This window comes from Panthera tigris, chromosome B1 (genome assembly GCF_018350195.1).
Source record: "Panthera tigris isolate Pti1 chromosome B1, P.tigris_Pti1_mat1.1, whole genome shotgun sequence".
Taxonomy (NCBI): Eukaryota; Metazoa; Chordata; class Mammalia; order Carnivora; family Felidae; genus Panthera; species Panthera tigris.
This window is the reverse complement of record NC_056663.1, coordinates 133490674-133511451: the sequence shown is the minus strand read 5'-3', so window position 1 is coordinate 133511451 and position 20778 is coordinate 133490674. Positions and strand designations below refer to the sequence as shown.

The 20778-nt window shown below is 38.3% G+C and overlaps 2 protein-coding genes across 4 annotated transcripts in view; one reads left to right on the top strand and one right to left on the bottom strand.

Annotated features, from left to right (window-relative positions):
* The window catches only part of MAPK10 (mitogen-activated protein kinase 10), a 568389-nt gene that overhangs the window by 379212 nt on the left and 168399 nt on the right, over positions 1-20778 (bottom strand). The window lies entirely within an intron of this gene.
* Positions 4232-6273, top strand: LOC122237992 (endogenous retrovirus group K member 8 Env polyprotein-like). The gene is made up of 2 exons (XM_042984244.1): positions 4232-4411; positions 5129-6273. The coding sequence occupies exons 1-2, from the start codon at positions 4357-4359 to the stop codon at positions 6091-6093; spliced, it is 1020 nt and encodes a 339-aa protein (XP_042840178.1). The 5' UTR covers positions 4232-4356; the 3' UTR covers positions 6094-6273.

Here is a 20778-nt window from a genome sequence, read left to right as displayed (position 1 = left end):
AAGTACTATCAATTTAGTGTTGTTTGATGTGCATGACTAGCAGGTGTTATATGTGTGTGTTGAGGCACGTATAGCTCCTCCCAAGGAATCCAACATTTGGAAGTGCCTTCCAAAGCATTTAGTCCAAGTTACTAATCTTCTGTCCAAGCAGGTATTATCCTTGGTAACTTCCTATGCTTGACTTTGAGAGAGTAGCAATCAGAGCCTGTGCCACACAATCTATCTGAGAGATTTCATTATTTTACCTCTTTGTATTGTCAGTGCAACTTTTCTGAAAATATTAGAATATTGTTTAGGAAAGATCCTTTTGTTTTCTCCATAACTGGATTCATTTTCAGATGTGAAGTCTACACACAAACCAGTTATAAAACTTATGAAAACAAAACCAAAGATGCATAACTTACATTCGAGCCTGTTTTTGTATTAATAGATTCTTCTTTAAGCACACTTTTAACACATAAAATTATATTTAAATTTCTCAAACTTGCATGTCACCAGATTCAAAGCTCTATAAATATTATCACAGATCACCATTCTAATCATCGTAGAAAACTCTACTTGAATAATTACCCTTTAAGATAAAAACAAATAGAAACAAAATCCATTAAAACTTTACGCTTTACCCTCTGGTCATATTAGCCTGAATAGTTAAATCTTTAGTCATATGCAATCTTTGCTTACATGTGTTTTTCAAGTATCTTATAATTGAAGAATAATAGGACTATCTACTCTAAGCATTCACAACTTTTTTTGGTAACTCCACATCAAGCTAAGTGTAGAATGGAAAATGGGCACAGGTCTGCTTTTATGGCTTACAGAGCCAGCGGTCAGGCTACCTCTCTAGGCAGTGAACTCTTATCTCTGGTGATCCTCAAATGAAGGTTTGAATTTCTTGGGAGTGTGTGGGGGGCCGGGCCCCGGCGCCAGGCTGAGACCAGGTCGAGCAACGTTCCCTGTTGACTCAAGCCAACCCGGTGGTTCCCCCTCCCGTTCCCTCACTCTCAAGGGCATACGAAAGCCTTGTCAAGGCTGAGAAAGTTAATTCCTGAAGCCTGTGGTCTGCAGGTGTTGGCAGTAATGCTACCTCCCTTTTTCTACCCCGAGTCAGATAGAAACAAACATGGGAATTGTGTTTTGCTAGCAATCTTATCAACAAGGTCTTGTGACCCGTCTAGAAAATGCAAGAAACACAGAACTAAATGTTTTGGTGGGCAGCAATTATGTGAAACCTGTTTATTCTTAGAATGACCTAACCCATAAGGGTCTGGTTATAAAAGATTGTGTACAGCAACAATAAAGCCGTCACTTGGGCCATCAGCCCAGGGGACCCTCCTGTTCCCAAACTTTCTCTTCTCTCTTTTTTTCTTGCATTCCCCTACCCTCAGGACCCTGACCTCGGTGTTTGTCGCGCTGGCCACGACAAGTGGTGCCCGAACAGGGACCTGAGACAACAAGGAGGAAAGTGAAAGCGGACCGCGCGGCGTCTAATTCAGGTAGGGGAACTGTGCCAGCAGCACAGACAACGGGAGTAAAAGTATGGGACAGAAACGTCTATGGAACAGGGATATTTTATAACTGCCTTGCAGGCTCTTATGAAGGAGAAGGGAATTAAGGTTTCTCAGTCAGCCCTTAGGGAATTTTTTGACATAGTGCATGATTATTGCCCACGGTTTCCAGACGGGGGTACAGTTGATTTAAAGGATTGGCAGCGAGTTGGTCAGGAACTTAAAAATCAAATGAAGATTCGTGGAGCTGCGGTTCCAGGGACTTTGTGGTCTACTTGGACCTGTATTAAAAAGGTCCTTGATCCTGGAGGTTGCTGCAAGATTTGAGAGCAATTAATGCTGTCATGAAGCCCATGGGGGCTTTGCAACCTGGCCTCCCTTCCCCATCGGCCATTCCTTTACAATATCAGTTACTGGTTTTGGACTTAAAAGATTGTTTTTTTACCATTCCGTTGGCCCCTGGTGACGGAGAACATTTTGCATTCTCCCTGCCTTCCACTAACTTACAGGAACCTGCTAAGCGGTATCAGTGGAAGGTCTTACCGCAAGGCATGGCTAACAGTCCGACTTTATGTCAAGAGTTTGTGGCCAGAGCAATTGCCCCTTTTAGACAGAGTTTTCCCCATGTATATTGTATCCATTATATGGATGACTTACTTTTGGCTGCTAAAACTGAGGAATTATTACAGGAGGCTTTTATTTCTCTTCAAAGATGCCTTAAAGCATATAATTTGATTGTTGCCCCTAAGAAAGTTCAAAGGGAAGCACCTTTTGAATACCTAGGGTATCTCATCTCCAAATCAACTGTCTGACCTCAGAAAGTATCAGTTAGAACCGGACATTTGACTACTCTAAATGATTTTCAGAAATTATTAGGAGATATGAACTGGATTAGAAATACACTAGGAGTCACCACAGAACAATTACTGCCTTTGTTTAATATTCTAAAAGGAGATAGTTCTCCAGCATCCCCGCGAAGTCTCACTCAAGAAGCTAAAGAAGCTATAAGACATATAGAACAGGCCATTCAGCAGGCCCAAGTCACTAGAATTGACCCTTCTCAGCCTTTGTATCTAATAATATTAAAACCTCAGGTCATCCCCTTTGCAATTCTGTGGCAATCTCATGGCCCACTTGAATGGCTACATTTAGCCTTACACTCTCTGCATGTCATTAATCCTTTACTATGTATGGTTTGTCTTCTCATCATTAGAGGAAGATCCCGAGCTGTTCAGCTCTTTGGACACGATCCAGAATTTATTGCATGTGCCTTTCTGACACAGAAGCTGGTGGACGCTGCTTTTGCTCAGTCCATCGAATGGCAACTTGCCTTGGCTAATTTTACAGGTCAAATTAAATTTCATTTACCTTCTGATTCTTTAATACAAGGTTTCAGTCTTATAGATATTTTGCCCTATAATCCTATTGTTTGTCAGCCAATTGAAGATGCTGCTTCCATTTTTGTGGATGCTAGTAAAGAGGGTAAAATTGCAGTGTATTATGTCACTTCTCAACATAAAAATCTGATCACTTTAAATTATACGACTAAATCTGTCCAAAGGGCCGAGCTTTATGCTGTACAGGTAGCCCTAAAAACTTACCCGGAGTCTATAAATGTCTATTCTGACAGTCAATATGTTGTCAAAGCCGTGTTGCAACTTCCCACTGCCTTTATACTGACAGCAGATGAAGAACTTTATCATCTATTTCATGCTATACAAAAACTTCTTAATTCATGGCATAGTCCAATTTATATTTCCCACATTCGAGCTCACACCAACCTGCCTGGTCCCCTAGTTGCTGGGAATCGGATAGCCGATGCAGCAACCCATTTATTGCAAGTTCTGCCCATTACCACTCCTTTGGAAACAGCCAAAAGGAGTCATGATAATTTTCATCAGAATGCGGCAGCCCTTCGACGAGAATTCAAAATATCTCGTGAAGCGGCCAGACGAATTGTTAAACAATGCGGCATCTGTCCGCAATTCTTCCCACAGCCGGTCTATGCCGTTAATCCCCGAGGTCTTCGGCCCAATGATTTGTGGCAAATGGACGTCACCCAATATTTACCTTTTGGGAAATTGCAATATATACATGTGTCTGTAGATACTTGCTCAGGCTATATACATGCTTCAGCCCACTCAGGAGAAGCATTTGTTGATGTTCAAAATCACCTATTTTCTGCCTTTGCAGCAATGGGCAAACCTCATAAAATAAAAACTGACAATGGTAGTGTTTATACTTCTAAATCTTTTGCAGAATTTTGCCGCCGACTCCGAATTGAGCATACAACTGGCATTGCTTATAATTCCACAGGACAGGCTCTTGTTGAGAGAGCTCATCTGACTCTAAAACAGTATCTGCAAAAACTTAAAGAAGGGGAAATATTAAAGGGAAAGATAAAGTATTCCCCACATGTGCATCTCACTCTTGGGTTGTATGTTTTAAATTTTTTAAATGTCAATGAAGCAGGGATGACTGCCGCAGAGCGTCGCTGGGGAAAGAATCAAGAACCTCTCTTGATGGCTAGATGGAAAGATATGCCGGAAGGCATTTGGCGAGGCCCAGACCCAGTCCTTCGAAAAGGGCGAGGGTATGCTTGTGTTTTTCCACAGGATGAAGAAGCGCCACGCTGGGTCCCACTTTGGCTCCTCAGAGACATTACGGTTGCGCCGAAAAATGGCCAAATTGACAGCGACGGAGCCCCCCCCCCCCCCCCCCAGAAGCGACAAGGGCGGAGTCATAAGGCGGGTACACCCACCTGGGGACAGATAAAGAACCTGCTGACCCAGGCCACTGATGTAGTGATGGCCTCAGGTAGAGAGGTAACGGCCACACATGTCTTCTTGGCATGCCTGTGCATTCTAACTACAACCGGAGAGTCTGCCCTCTATTGGGCATACATGGTAGGTCCTCCTACAGTACAACCTGTAACATGGAGAGACCCCACACCCAAAGTATACACCAATCTCACCTTTATGGGAGGGAAAGATGCAGGGTTTTTGCCCACTGTGTCGGCCTCTATAAATTGGACAGCACTCTCTGCAGGAGTACCTATCTGGCTGCAAAGGGAGTCTACGCCGTACAAACTTGCTTATGGGTGTTTGGGTACGAAACCAGTAGGGCGCTCTATTACTTATACATTGTGGCAAAATGGCAAGCGTCCTTCTGAATGGGTACCCCGCTCTGTTGCCGCTTATTGGCAAAAGAGAGAATTATTAGGAGAATGGATGTTTTTTGGACCGCGTGATACCCCTCAGAATCTTCCTCTCAGAATCTTCCTACATGTCCCTCAGCTGGTCAAGGCCTTACTGGGAACTCACCTTGGGGTAAATGTGCCCAATCCTCTTCACTGAGGATGACTCCTAAAGACATAAACTATACCATTACAGATTATTCCCGAAAGGCCTGGCTAGCTCAGTCGGTAGAGCATGAGACTCTTGATCCCAGGGTCGTGGATCCACCTCCTAGCGAGGTACAGGTACACCATAAGATTATCCCACAAACCATTTTGCAATCCCCTGAAGGAAGAATTCATTCTGATCTTTGGAAAGTATATGCTACCTTTGATAAAATATATACTAATGACAGCTTTAGTTTTCCAGAATATTATGTTTCTCCAGTTCTGCAATTGCGTGCCTGTGTTCCTCCACCCTACTATCTGATTGTTGGAGATGGAACTATTACTCCAGTAAAAGAAGATGGTCATCAGTTATACCGGCTGACGTGTCCTGCTTGTGTTTTGACCAATTGTCTACCAGTAGATGGACCCTCTAGAAGTGGAATGAAGGTTTATCTGGTCTTACAACCTCCCTATTGGATGTTGCCAGTAAATGTTACAGGACCTTGGTATCCTAATTATGGGATGCAATTGGCCTTAGAAATCAGTAAACGGCTGCGCAGGACCAAACGGTTTCTTGGACTCTTAATTGCTGGACTCATAGCAGCAGTGACTGTAATTGCCTCTGCAACTGTATCTGTAATATCCTTACATGAAAGTGCCCAAATGGCATCCCATGTAAATGAATTGGCTCATAATGTATCCAAGGTGTTTGCCACTCAAGAACGAATAGATCGTAAATTGGAAGCCCAATTAGAGGCACTACAAGAAGCATTAATGTATCTTGGTGATCAGTTTGCTGTTTTGCGTACCAGACTTTCTTTAATTTGTCATGATGCATATAAGCATATGTGTGTTACCCCTTTAGAGTATACCAATGTGACATGGGGACAAGTGCGTCGTCATTTACAAGGCGTTTGGCATGATGCTAATACTAGCTTAGACCTCTTACAGCTACAAGAAGAGATAAATGCTGTTGCAAGTAGCTCACTCAGTTTCCCTGACCCTGGAGATCTCGCTGAAACCATACTGCACCAACTTAATGGGTTTAATCCATTTAATATTCTTCAACATTCCTTTTGGATCTTTATTGGAATTGTTTCTGTAATATCTGTTATACTTGTCTTGCTGTGTTATTTCTGGAGATGGGGTCTTACTGCCTTTACCACATACCAGGTCAGGATGCACATGTTGCAATTACAAACAATAGGGGGACATGTGGGGGGCCGGGCCCCGGTGCCAGGCTGAGACCGGGTCGAGCAATGTTCCCCGTTGACTCAAGCCAACCCGGTGGTCCCCCCTCCCATTCATGTGGGAGGCCGGGCACCGGCGCCAGGCTGAGACCAGGTCGAGCAACGTTCCCTGTTGACTCAAGCCAACCCGGTGGTTCCCCCTCCCGTTCCCTCACTCTCAAGGGCATACGAAAGCCTTGTCAAGGCTGAGAAAGTTAATTCCTGAACCTGTGGTCTGCAGGTGTTGGCAGTAATGCTACCTCCCTTTTTCTACCCCGAGTCAGATAGAAACAAACATGGGAATTGTGTTTTGCTAGCAATCTTATCAACAAGGTCTTGTGACCCGTCTAGAAAATGCAAGAAACACAGAACTAAATGTTTTGGTGGGCAGCAATTATGTGAAACCTGTTTATTCTTAGAATGACCTAACCCATAAGGGTCTGGTTATAAAAGATTGTGTACAGCAACAATAAAGCCGTCACTTGGGCCATCAGCCCAGGGGACCCTCCTGTTCCCAAACTTTCTCTTCTCTCTTTTTTCTTGCATTCCCCTACCCTCAGGACCCTGACCTCAGTGTTTGTTGCGCCGGCCGCGACAGGAGTGTAGGAGAAGAAATTCCTGCATTGAGTGCCAAATTAGACCGGATGAAGCTAAAAATTCCCATGCAATAAGATAGACGATATTGTTTATTAACATTAGGGAAGGAGATTGGGTCATTTAGGGGAAAGCTCTAGAATAGCCACGCAGATCATTGTCTTTTGATTACCAGAATGCACTCACATTCATTTCCTTCTAGGGAACCACGCCTTTCACATTCTCAGCCCAACTTCTTCACATAAATGAATTCTTCCTCTAGGATTCTTCCTCTAGGACCAATGTATGCCTTGGCAAAGCCAAGCAACACATTCCATCTCCTGGCCACACTGGTGATCTCTGGAGTGGGCACCAGATACAAAATGGGCCAATTAGGACCATAAAATAAACTCAATTCTAAAATTTTCTTTGCAGCATCAGAGAAGTGGAGTATCTCTTATGCTGGATTGTGTACTATTATGCTGTGAGCCGAAGTTCTGTAAGGCCAGCTGGTAGAGCATGAAAATGGAGCCAACTGAGAGGAAGCAGAGTAGAAAAGTAGATTCTGAAGATATCTTTTGAGTTCTGAACCAATGCATGTCTCTTCAGTCACATAAACCATTAAATAAAGTCTTTTTTGACTATTTGATAAAGCAGTTTGAGTTGGATCTTTAAAATAAAGTCTTAACAGATAAAATGAGGATAAGAGTTCTCCACTCCATCCCCAGTCCTAAGGATGGTGTCAGACACATACTAGGTGCTCAATAAATACTTGCTGAACGAATGAATAAATTCCCTACAGGGGCTTCAAGCAACTAGAAGGACTCAGAAAAGGAAAAGAGTAAGGAAGAATGGATGGTAACAATGTGTTGGTGAAGAGATTGTGTAGAAGAACAGGAAAGGTTATTATTATGAGTATGAAACTTTAGGGAGATAGAGAGAGGGAAATGTACTCTATTATAATCTACTCCTATATAAAGGAAATATAACCTAGTGTTCTGCAGTCTATTGTTCAAAGATTTGGGAGTTAGACTTATGTCTTTGAACATGAGTTCTTATAAAGACTGGCTTCAAGACAGAGCACACTTGCCAGATTTAATAAGGATTACCCATATGTATGTAAATTCTTTAAGTAGAAGTTGAATTCAAATGTGCTGCTAAAAATAGCCATGTCTTGACCTTTCATCAAGGAAAAAAAAATAAAAGGAACTTTTCTTCCCTTTAAACATGGCAAGTTAAGATCATTCAGCAAGATAATTCAAAATGCTTATGCTATAAATCTGTGGATATTTTCTTCAATACAGTCAACTCAAATTTTTGGCCATCTAAGTTCATTTTTTACAGGTTTCTCTTTTATTTCAAATTAATGGTTTTGCTCCTTTTTTTAAAAGGAAGTCTTGGGGCGCCTGGGTGGCTCTGCCGGTTGAGCGTCCGACTTCGGCTCAGGTCATGATCTTACAGTCCATGAGTTCAAGCCCCACGTCGGGCTCTGTGCTGACAGCTCAGAGCCTGGAGCCTGCTTCAGATTCTGTGTCTCCCTCTCTCTCTGACCCTCCCCCGTTCATGCTCTGTCTCTCTCTGTCTCAAAAAATAAAATAAAAACATTAAAACAATGTTTTTAAATTAAAAAATAAAAGGAAATCTTTATTAGCCTTTGCAAAGAAAAAGATGTATATTAGAGAATTAAGAAATTTGATTGCTATATTGACTTTGACAATCCTATAATTTTTCATAAGCTTAGAAAAATATTTATGATTACCTGTAGTTCAGTAACATTTATAATAAAAAATAATGTTTCTAACAGAACCACTACCACGTAAATATTGACAAGCCAAATATTTTAAATATTGCTACTATAGCTTTTGTTCCATTAAGTCACAGGGCTTTTTTGAAAAGATTCAAGGAAATTTTTAACTTTTTAAAAACATGTGATGTTAACATGTGCACCTTTTATTTAAACTCTGAGATATTATCATTAAATCCGTGGGTCTGGTCATACTCAAAGGCTTTAAGCTGAATGAGGGAAAATGAAAACAAAGGCTCTCCATGACACCAGGGACAACAATAGAGATATGACTGCATGTTCTATAGTAACTCTCTATGTGACCTTAAGTGTCTGTCTTCCTTTATGTCTCACTAAGTCAAATAAGGTGAAGCACCTCTTTAAGGGTATTTAAGTCCCACTCAATTATTGCAACATTAGGAACACTTAAAACATGTTAGTGAAAAATGAAAATATAGATGACTAATAAGAAATAGGAATTGATAGTATTTGAAATTATTTCTCTTTGAGCAAATAACAATACATAACTGAAATACTGGCTTACCAGTATTTCAAAACAAAAGCATGTTTTAGTGATTTTTTTTAGAGAGTATATATCTCCAAGGTATATATCAAAATTGGGGAAACATGCATAGTGTGAAAGTAACTATTTACCTTTTGTTTTGACTGATTGTTAAGTTTCAAAATGTTTGCTTTTTATCTCAAAGTGTATTAAAGAGGATTTTTAATTATTAACAGTGAGAAATAGTAATTTAGTAGGTTTAAGGAGAAAATAAAATTCACTTAGAAAACTGAAAACTCAGGAGACACAATTACCTATGGAAAGGGATATTGGGGAGAAATACAATATTTGACATTCTAGCACATTTTCTACTTAATTAGGATCTCATTTATTTTAAGAAATGAAATGAGATTTGGATCTACTATGACAGATTATGACAGAGCCTTTACCAAATCTTGGCTCACAGAGAAAACAATATTTATGAGATACTCTGGGGTAACAGATGAGATTGCTCCTAGCTGAGATGACAGCCAAAAGCTCTGGGCCACCTCCAGTCACAACCCAGCTGCTCTAGTGGCTGAGGGGATCAATATCTCCACACATCTGTGTCCATTGTTACATAATCTGTGGGAGAATTTTGCTCTCCAAAATGAAAGGGCATGTAAATTTTCCACTACTTTTGGAAAACAGCTCAAAGTACACACATTTACAGTAATGAGTCAGTGAAAATCCACTACATTATTGCAACATTAAGTATTCTATACAAGCTATTTAGGAGCCAAAGGGTCCTAAAATAAGCTCAGACTTGCACACAAAAACAAGAGCCGTTGCTTTCATTTGATAATCACACCAAAAATGAAGTACTCAATATTAGAGCGAAAGTTTGAATCCATATTTATTGGTTGATATCTAAGATATTTAAAAATCCAACTGTCTTATATTTGGACAATTAACCCAAATTAATTAACCAAATTTAATCTTATAAAGTAGATGCTTTCTCCTTGCCACTTGAAGTTTTTAGCTAGCCATTTTGATTAATGTCATTATTAGCTAACATATACCAACATTTTCTAAAACCATACTTTCAGGTAGTAACCAATAACTAAGAAGTGTTAATCACAAAAATGCCAAGAGGAGGAACAAAAGAATACAAGATGCAACTAAGTCATTGTGAAGAAAATGGAACAATATTAAATCACCAGATAATTGTAGAGGTTGGGCAAGGTACGGCCAGGGTGAGATGAGGTTGCCAGGGAGGGGGAATAATGTTTCACTGGATGCATCATACCCTCCTTTATATCTATACATAGGGGGCATTTTTAGGTAAACAATCCTTCAACATGGAAGGTCTGAAGCTCCTCTGTCAAATATGGTAGCCACTAGCCACAGGTGGCTATTAAGTATTTGAACTGTGGCTAGACCAAATTGTGATGAAATGTATGTGTAAAATATACATTGTATTTTAAAGACCTCATTTCAAAAAATGTAAAGTATCTCAATAATAATTTTTATATTGATTACTTATTGAAATTAAAATATTTTGATATATTAAGTAAAATACACTATTAAAATTAATTTCACCCCATGAAAAAAAGTCAACATGGCTATAAGGAAATTTAAAATTCCATAGGCAGTTCACCTTTGAGGCTCCTGTTATATCTTTATTGGACAGAGCTAGCCTAGAATAAAACTATGTGGGAAAGAAGAAAAAGATAAAATGACCATACAACAGGAAAAAAAAAAGATGCTTTAGAATAGATCAGGAAAAACATATTTTCATTAAACTCCTAAAAAGTTTCTATTAATTTGTCAGTAAGAAAGAACGATAAGAAGCCCACTATTGGCGTCACTAACTTAACTGTGTTTGGTTTTCACTCTATAAAGAGGATTTAGTCATGCTGAATGAAACCTTTCATTGTCATCTTAATAAATTTCTCCTTTAAGTGTTGTGATTGATAAGAAAGACAGACAGACATACATGTAGACAGATAATCTCTACTCCGTGGAACCTTACTGACAATTGCAAAAAAAGATTCTGATGAAGAAAATGTGGCCACATTACAACTATATATTTTATGAGGAATTGCCAAGGCAAAGAAGGACAACAACTTCAATTCTGTTTTCAAGGGGGAAGTAAATGATTCATTATTCAAAACAGATAGTTAACTTCTGTTTTAAAGATTTCCAAACATTTTGAAAGAAGAGATAAATGGTATTTGGCATCTTCCCCCTTCCTCATTGGGAACTCCCAGAAAGTGTTTGTCTTTCTCCCCTGGGCTCCAAAGTGCAAAATATCTTATTTTCCTAGATTGGCAGTACCTACAATTATCCTCCCTGGGCAATACCCTCTTTTCCGCTTCATTTAGAGAGGTGTGTTATCAATTGCCATTTATTTGACACTTAGCACGTGCATTCAATTACGATCTATTTCAATTTATCCTGATAGTCAATGATAAGGGGGAAAAAACATGGAAATAGTCGTGGCTTCAGTTTTCCAAATGTTCTTCATAGACAGTTAAGTAAGCACTGAATCAGCTATGTCAAAATAAGCAAATTTTCAGGCTTTTCCTATTCCAATCAGACACCATGTAGAAAAAAATGGTGCTTTTTCAAGAAGTGGACATAGTGAACCACCTTCCACCCTTCATCTCTGTCCCCAACTATCATCGTTCCTAATACAAGTGTTCAATGGAGTTATGGAGAGACAGATGATTGAGGATAGATAGATAGATAGATAGATAGATAGATAGATAGATAGAGACAGACAACAACAAAATTTGCTCTTTAGGTAATGAATAAACACAGAAATTTAATTTGGTGGAGGAAATGTCCATAGTATACTACTTCTAAAGACTTTTTTTTTATTTTTAAAGGCTCAAAATCCTACAGGAGAAAATAGGCAACAATTGGCCTAGGTCACAGCAACTTCTTACTTGACATGTCTCTGGAGGCAAAGGAAATAAAAACAAAAATGAACTATTGGGACCTCATCAAGATAAAAAAAAAACCTTCTGCATAGCAAAGGAAACAATCAACAAAATTAAAAGGCAACTAATGAAAGGGGAAAAGATATTTGCAAATGGCATATCTAATAAAGGGTTAGTATCCAAAATATATAAAGAACTTACCAAACTCAACACCCAAAAAACAAATAATCCAGTGAAGAAATGGGCAGAAGACATGAATAAATGCTTTTCCAAAGATGACATCCAGATGGCTAACAGACACATGAAAAAATGCTCAATATCACTCATCATCAGGGAAATACAAATCAAAACCACATTGAGATACCACCTCATACCGGTCAGAGTGGCTAAAATTCACAACTCAGGAAACAACAGATGTTGGCAAGGATGTGGAGAAAGGGGAACCCCTTTGCACTGTTGGTGGGAATACAAACTGGTGCAGGCACTCTGGAAAACAGTGTGGAGGTTCCTCAAAAAATCAAAAATAGAACTATGCCATGACCCACCAATTGCACTATGAGGAATTTACCCAAAGGATACAAAAATGCTGATTTGAAGGGGCACATGCACCCCAATGTTTATAGTAGCACTACCAACAATAGCCAAAGTATGGAAAGAGTCCAAATGTCCATCAACTGATGAATGGATAAAGAAGGTGTAGTATATATATACAATGAAATACTACTCAGTGATGAAAAAGAATGAAATCTTGCCATTTGCAATAATGTGGATGGAACTAGAGGGTATTATGCTAAGCAAAATAAATCCATCAGAGAAAGACAGATATGATTTCACTGATATGTGGAATTTGAGAAACTCAACAGATGAACATATGGAAAGGGAAAGAAAAATAAGATAAAAGCAGAGAGAGAAGCAAACCATAAGAGACTCTTAAATACAGAGAACCAACTGAGGATTCTTGGAAGCGGGGATTAAATGGGCGACAGGCACTAAGGAGGGCGCTTATTGGGATGAGCAGTGGGTGTCATATGTAAGACATGAATCACTGGATTCTACTCTTGAAGACAAGACTACACTGTATGTTAACTAACTTGAAAATAAATTAAGTAAACAAACAAATAAATAAACAAATAAATACCCAAAGATCTTGTTGCTAATTATGAATGAGTATTTATTATATGCCAGATGCTGCTTTCACCACTCTAAAGATGACTAACTCATTTCAATTCGTAACAACTCTATGTGGTAGGTAGTAGTATTATCAACATCTTTAAGATGAGAAGACAAGCTCAGAAAGTTAAATCACTTGCCAGCAGTCAAGCACGTGACTCAGGCAGAGCTAAGACTGAACCCAATATGCCTGCAGAATCCATGCTCCCAGGTGATGCACAATTCTGCCTCTCTCAAGGCTGAATTCAAGGGTAAGTCAAAAGATTCTTACTGAACACATAGTTTTTCTTCTAGCATTAATGTCTCTTGGTATGAATAATATACAATCTCCACTTTTGTATTATGAATAGTTTGAGGGCAAGAATCACAGCTTTAACCTGCACCCAACATGACTTTATCAGTTGGTTCATTTGACAAAGCCACCACTGAGCATGTAACATACATTAGGTGCTTTAATAGGCACTGGGAGTAGGAGACAAGCAAGACAGTCTCTGACCTTCATGTCCTCACAGGTTGAGCTGGTTCCTAAGCTGCAATATGTGACAAATGCCACCCTAGTGGTATGAACCGAGGGCCATGAAAGACACAGAGAAGAAAACAGCTAATTCTGTCTAGCAATATGAGAAAAGAATGAAAACTTAATAATGACTTAAAAAGACATTTATTTTAAGTATTTCATAATGCATATAAAATTATACACTTGGTACAAAAAAATCAGTTAGATGAGATGTAAATGAGTATGTGGAACTACAGCCTTAAAAACATGATGCAACTCAAGAATTTTTGGGGGGCATGTATTGCTAATACATAAATATATGAATAATATATTCTCATACAGACATATAAATCTATTTTTCATACCTTACAATCACGTCATGTACAATGTGACTGCTAAACTATCATTATTTTGCCACTATATTGGAAATTTTAATGATATGCCTTAGGGTTAAAGAAGTTTCTGACAAAAGTTCACCTCTTCTCTGACATTAGTTACTGATTTTTTTCTCTTAGTTGTTGAGTATTATTTACATTGTCCTTCTACTAATGTATTCTTTTCCACATCCATATTTAGTATAGTTTCTCAAGACAAAATGTCATATTAAGAAGGAGCAGATATCTTTCAAGCCCTGAGGACAGTACTATAGCAATGTACAGGGAAAATAAACAGGGATAGTAATTATTGTCTTCTGCCTTCCTTTCTTCCTTCCTTTCTTCCTTCCTTTCTTCTTTTCCTCTCTCTCCCTTCCCTCCTTCTTTCCTTCCTTCCTTCCTTCCTTCCTTCCTTCCTTCCTTCCTTCCTTCCCTCCTTTCCCCCTCTCTTTCCTTCCTTCTTTCTTTCCTTTCTTCCTTCCTTTCATAATTGCAGAGAGGCTCACCTTACTAGGAATAGTCACCACAAAGACACGAAAGCACAACAGAAAATACCTTTTAGTTCCAAAGCCCATATTAGTGTACTCAAATTAGGATATTTTTAACAGTTAATTTATTTTCTATAATAAATGAGATTGAGTCAACTTACATTTTTCATAAAAATAAAACATTACAATAAACTTTCTAACTGTATGTTATTCAACATATAACAGATGCTGCTCTCTGAAAGAAGAGTTTAATGGTGGGATTTGCTCCCTCTCAGTTTCTTTGGAAACCACTTGCTTCTAATTCAATGACATTTTAGTGGCAAAAGTTCAGAGGTTTAACTGTAAGATCTACTTATAAAATAATTCTACACTAAGCTATAATTAACCATTATTCTTTTATTTTGTTAAAGAGTTACGTCAGATCCAAGATTTCATTATGTGCTTACATATGCATGAACAGTAAACACTGATTGCAAAATCAAATGTGGGTCATTAGGTCAATTGTCTCAGTAAACTGTAACTTACAGAATTACAAATTAATGGACTTATTATATCTGACTACATGCTTTATTAATGGAATTTCGTCTCTTATTTGTCTCTATTCCTTTAACAGTATTAAAAATATATTTAAAACAAAGTACTACATGAAAGGCACTAAATTTTGAGTCACAAAATGAATAGCAAAGTATGCCATAAATAAACAGTTTATCATTAGCTTCTTATACATTACAGCAGAAATTCAATTTGTGAAATGCTTTTTACATCTTGTATGTATGTGAATATATAATGTGGTATATAGGTACTCATTATTCTGTCATCTGCTAGGACTAGCTTTTACTGATTGACACTTTGGCTTCAGACTCTTGGCTTCCATTGAAAAACAATGTAAGAAATAGCATTAAAAATTACAATAGCTAAAAAAAATTGCAATAGCTAGAGAGATGTTTTTGAGATTGTTACCCACTAGAGCATCCTATATAAAGTGCTACATAATAAATATTTTTATATCTTATAGCCAGAAAAGGCTTTACTCCCATTACAAGTTGATATGTTTTTTTCTTACTAATTATGTTCCTCATTTCACTCTGTCTACCTGGAAGCTTACACCTAAATGTGCGACCCAAATTCATTACATAGACCACTGTATTCTCCACATTCTACTCTGTATCTTCTAGTCTAACTTACACTTTTCTTTGTCTCACTTTTTAAATTTTACTCACTAACATTTTTCTATTTTATTGTATGTCTTGAAAGTGGAGTAAAAATAAATAAACTCATATATTTTATTACTGACCACTATGACCTTGAACAAATCCCTTAATCTCTAAATTTTTATTTTCCCATTTTTAAAATAAAGGTAATACGGGATATTGTAAGACTCAAAATAGATTATTTATAGCAGTATTTACAGGTCATTTTACAAATACTAGGGCTTCTTATCTACCCAAAGAGAGCAGTACAGAAATTTGTATTAGGCTCATAACCTCAGTATTAGATATCTGCTACTGTTTTAGAGTCTCTTAAAATTTTCTTTTGAAAAACTATCCCACCTCCCTCACTGCATAGCTCCAGAGGTGGACGCACAACTCAGACCTGGCTAAAAGCACCCCATACCCCTGGCCATACTCACTAGTTCCATATGGGCACAGACCCAAGCTGAAACAAAGAAAGTCATACCTGAGATTTGCTGGAGCATAGGGACACTGGCATTCTCATTTCATTGAAATTATTCACAATGAGATGTCCTAAGGGTAGAGATGCTAAGTGGACATTTTTCTCACTTCATAGGGAGAGTACACTTTAGAATAAAACCAAACCAATGCAAAGGAAAGCAGAACTGAGAGAGACAGAGATGGTTTTCTGATCACAAAGTTTGGGTCCTCTGATCCAACCATATCTGAAGCCACCTGTACCCACAAACACAGCATCACAGGAGTTACCATCATCATCTCTTGAATTCACAATTTTAATTCAGGAAAATTCACAGAGCAGAAGAACTTATTTGATCATCCTATAATACTGTTTTAAAATATGTCCAATCAGTACAGAAAATATTAAAAAACTCATTGGCCAGAATATTTTAAAATAAGCCACCAAATATGTGAGCAAAACATTTGGGATTATGAGGGAAAATCCTCTATAGTGCAGTATGTTAATCCAGATTTTCTGAGCAGTAGATGCTAAAATGGGATAAAAAGTTTAAGGATTTCATTAACAGAAATTTCTGAGTGAAAAAAAAAAAAGGAAAGAAAGTTGGATGAATGCATTGTAGACTGCAGTGCAGTCTAGAAGGTCCAGCAAGACCACTAGGGAGACCTTGAGTCCAAAATGGCCCAGGTATCCCAGGAATTGGCTTGCCTTAGTATTCCTGCCAGTCGGTCATGGACAGGAGACAGTTCTGGAAACAGGGAGTGGGCTCAGATGCAACAGTGGATTTCAGAGTGAATAGACAGAGCACTTGGTCAATTACACCCTGCTGTTTGAGATCTGTGAGGCACAGTCTCACGGCCAACACCTATAGTGAGATCTTATGGCACAGGTGATACAAGGCTATAGCAGCAGTTAAATATAGTAATGATAAATAGTGAATCAGAGGAACAATGGCAGGAACCAAGTCAAACTTTTCCTGATAGTTCAAAAACAAGAAAACAAGAAATACTATGGCTTCATATGGATTCTTGGCACTGGATAATATGGCATGGTTAGTTATAAGACTCATAGCCTTTGCCTAACTTTTTCAGAGGGAACCTGAGTAACCACTTTCTTCTCCCCCTTCTGGCCCTTTTATTTGTGTCTGCTTATCCTCCCAAAGTAAAAAAAAAAAAAGAAAGAAAAAAAAAGGTTGCTATGACATGTATAAACCAAAAACCAAGGTAATAATCATGTTGTCATGATGTCAGGTCCAAACTCGTAATTCTCAGTTGTAACCTCCTACTGTCAAGTCCCCAAATCAGAGCACATTACTTATTTCTTTTATATCTTCCCTGAGTTCTCAGTCAAGTGTTAGGAATGCATCTCCACAGTCTGAACAATATTCTGTTCCATTCTCATGAAGTGATCTTCACTCAGGGTGTACTTAACAAGTATACTATCTGCCTGATAGAGGAGAGGGTGGTGCAACAGTCAAGGCAGAAAAGCAAAGCCATCAGTGAATGCTCTCAGATCTCCTCTTGCAATTAACTCTTCCTGTGACAATTGCACCCTAAGGCTGAATGCACAGATTCTAGGACTCTTTCTTGAATCCCAGATTTCCATTACTCTTGATTCTTAATTCATTGGCATTTTTAATGTTAATGCACTCACCAATGCTTGTTTCATGCCACTTCCATATCATTCATTAGGTGTGATGATTTTTGTTTTTATATGCTATGCAAAAAGTATTTTATCACTGTTTAAAACTCTTATTATGATCTCTTTAAATTCAATTCTAGGAGCACCTGGGTGGCTCAGTTAAGTGTCTGACTCTTGATATTGACTCAGGTCTTGATCTCCCAGTCGTGGGATCAAGCCCCACATTGGGCTCTGCAATGACAGCATGGAGCCTGCCTGAGATTCTCTCTCCCTCTCTCTCTCTCTCTCTGCCCCACCCCTGCTCATACTCTCTCTCAAAATAAATAAATAAACATTTAAAAATAAATTAATTAAAGTTCTTGCTGTTTGATCCTGCCATTTTAAGTCCCATTTAAAATGCAAAGAAGCAAAAACATTTCAGAGGAAGATAATCTGTAAGCAGAGAAGGACAAATCTATGCACAACACTGGAAGAAATCTTGAAGGTCAACATATGCACCAGATATTGAAAGCTCTTATTTCAAAGCCAGACAATAAGAGTAGTGCAGTGGTTAAGGACTCTTGCTGTGAAGACAGGCTACCTGGGTTCAAATCCCCATGTGTATATTTCCTAACTCTATAACATTGAACAAGAAAATAGGGATACTACTATTACCTACTTCTGAGAAGGGTTTATGTGGATTAAACAAGAAAATCCTATACAGGAGTTTGGCATGATTCTGGCAGTATTCAATCTCATTTATTTTTGTTGTTTCATATAAAGCAATTTATAGCATGCAGCATTCAGTAAAAGGTAGCTCTTATTGTGCCCATAAGGACACGTGTAGTTGTCAAGCCATATTTGCTGATTTGGGGTTATAAAACAACAGTCTCCATGTTAAGTCATTTTTGAAGATCTAGTCCAACTAGGTATTTATCCTGCCATCTATCAGTTAGAGCTGGTTGATAAGGGAATCCATTAGGTATGGAAGCAAGGACCTAGCTGACATCCCATGCTGAAAGAACTCGCGGGAATTTAGGAGCCAACTGCCAAGTTAAGTGTTAGTTAGATAGTCAAAAAGGAGTTTTTCTTTATGTTCCCCTATTGCCAAGAGCCCAGGAAGGCTATAAGGAGCCAGAAGAAATACTGTGAAAATTTGAGCCTGCAGAGAAGTAGGTAGTTCAATGTCTTTTATCCACACCCCCCGCCCCCGGTTTGACTGGAAATAATAAGCAGAATTTTCTTACTAAGAAAAGTTGGTGAAAAGGAAATTTTTACTGTTTTTTTTTCCTGTTTTGCATTTTTTCCCAACCAGCTGTATTTGTTTATTATTTTTTAAGTAAGCTCTACACCCAACATGGGGCTTGAACTCACAATCCTGAGATCATGAGTCGTGTGCTCTACCCTCTGAGCCTTTCCAGGTTTATTGAGATCTAATTGACATATGATGTGTAAGTTTTAGGTACACAACATGTTGGTTTGATACACTTCTACATTACAAAATGATTACCACCAAATAGCATTAGCTAATACCTCCATCCCATCACATAGTTACCACTTCTTTTTTGTGGTGAGAGCATTTAAGATTTACTCTCTTAGCAACATTCTAGTATATAATTCAGTATTATTAGCTATAATCACTATGTTGTACATTATGTCCTCAGAGTTTATTTGCACTGTAGCTGGGAAGTTTCTACCCTTTGACCAATATCTCCCCTTTCACCCACTCTCAGCCCCTGGTAACCACCATTCTAGTCTTTTTTTCCTCTGATTTTGGCCTTTTTAGATTCCACATATAAATGATAGCATACAGTATTTGTCTTTCTCAGCCTGACTTACTTTACTTAGTATAATACACTCAAGTTTCATCCAAGTTGTCACAAATGGCAGGATTTCCTTCTTTCTCAAGGCTGAATAGTATTCCATTGTGTGTGTGTGTGTGTGTTTGAGAGAGAGAGAGAGAGAGAAAGAGAGAGAGAGAGAAATCACATCCAATGTATCCATTAATTCATTGACAAACACTTAGGTTGTTTCCATATCTTGGCTTAATTGTGAATAATGCTGTAGTGAACATGGGAGTGCAGATAACTCCACCAGATCCTGATTTCAATTCCTCTGCATATATACCCAAAAGTGGTATTGCTGAACCATACAGTAGTTCTATTTTTAATTTTTTGAGGATCTCCCTACTATTTTCCATAGTGGCTATACCAATTTACATTCCTACCAACAGTACACAAGGGCTCCCTTTTCTCTAAGCCTTCATCAACACTTGAGATCTCTTAGATTTTTGATGATAGTCATTCTAACAAGTGTGTGGTGATATCCCATTGTGGTTTTGACTTGCATTTCCCTGATGATTACTGATGTCCAGCACCCTTCCATGTTCCTGTTGGCCATTTGTATGTCTTCTTTGGGAAACTATTCAGTTCCTCTGCCCAGTTTTTATCAGGTTGTTTGCTTGTTTTGCTATTGAATTGTTTGAGTTCTTTATACATTTTGAATCAGAAATATGATTTGCACATATTTTTCACCCATTCCATAGGTTCCTTTTCATTTTGTTGATTGTTTCTTTTGCTGTGCAGAGGCTTTTTAGTTCAGAAGTCTCACTTGTTTATTTTTGCTTCTGCTGCTTGTGCTTTTGGTGTCAGATCCAAAAAATTATTGCCAAGACCAACATCAAGGAGCTTTTTCCCCTATGTTTTCTTGTAGGTGTTTTACAGTTTCATGTCTTATGTTTAACTTTTTAATTCATTTCGAGTTTCTTTTTCTGAATGGTGTAAGATAGGGGTCCAAGTTCATTCTTTTACATGTGGCTGTCCAGTTTTCCCATCACACTAATGGAAGAGACTGTCCTTTCCTCATTGCGTATTCTTAGCTTCCATGTCAAATATCATATGTATGTATATGCAAAAGTTTATTTCTGGGCTCCTGACTCCATTCTATTGATCATTGCGTCTATTTTAATGCCAATACCATACTGTTTTAATGACTATAGCTTTGTTGTATAGTTTGAAATTAGGAAATGTGATACCTCTAGTTTTGTACTTTCTCAGGATTGCTTTGACTATTTGAGGTTTTTGTGGCTCCATACAAATGTTAAGATTATTTTTTGTAT

Coding starts and splice junctions, on each gene's coding strand:
- LOC122237992 (XM_042984244.1), top strand. CDS start 4,357: ATGCCTGTGCATTCTAACTACAACCGGAGAGTCTGCCCTCTATTGGGC. Junction 4,412..5,128: donor CCCTCTATTGGGCATACATG/GTAGGTCCTCCT, acceptor ATGTTTCTCCAG/TTCTGCAATTGCGTGCCTGT.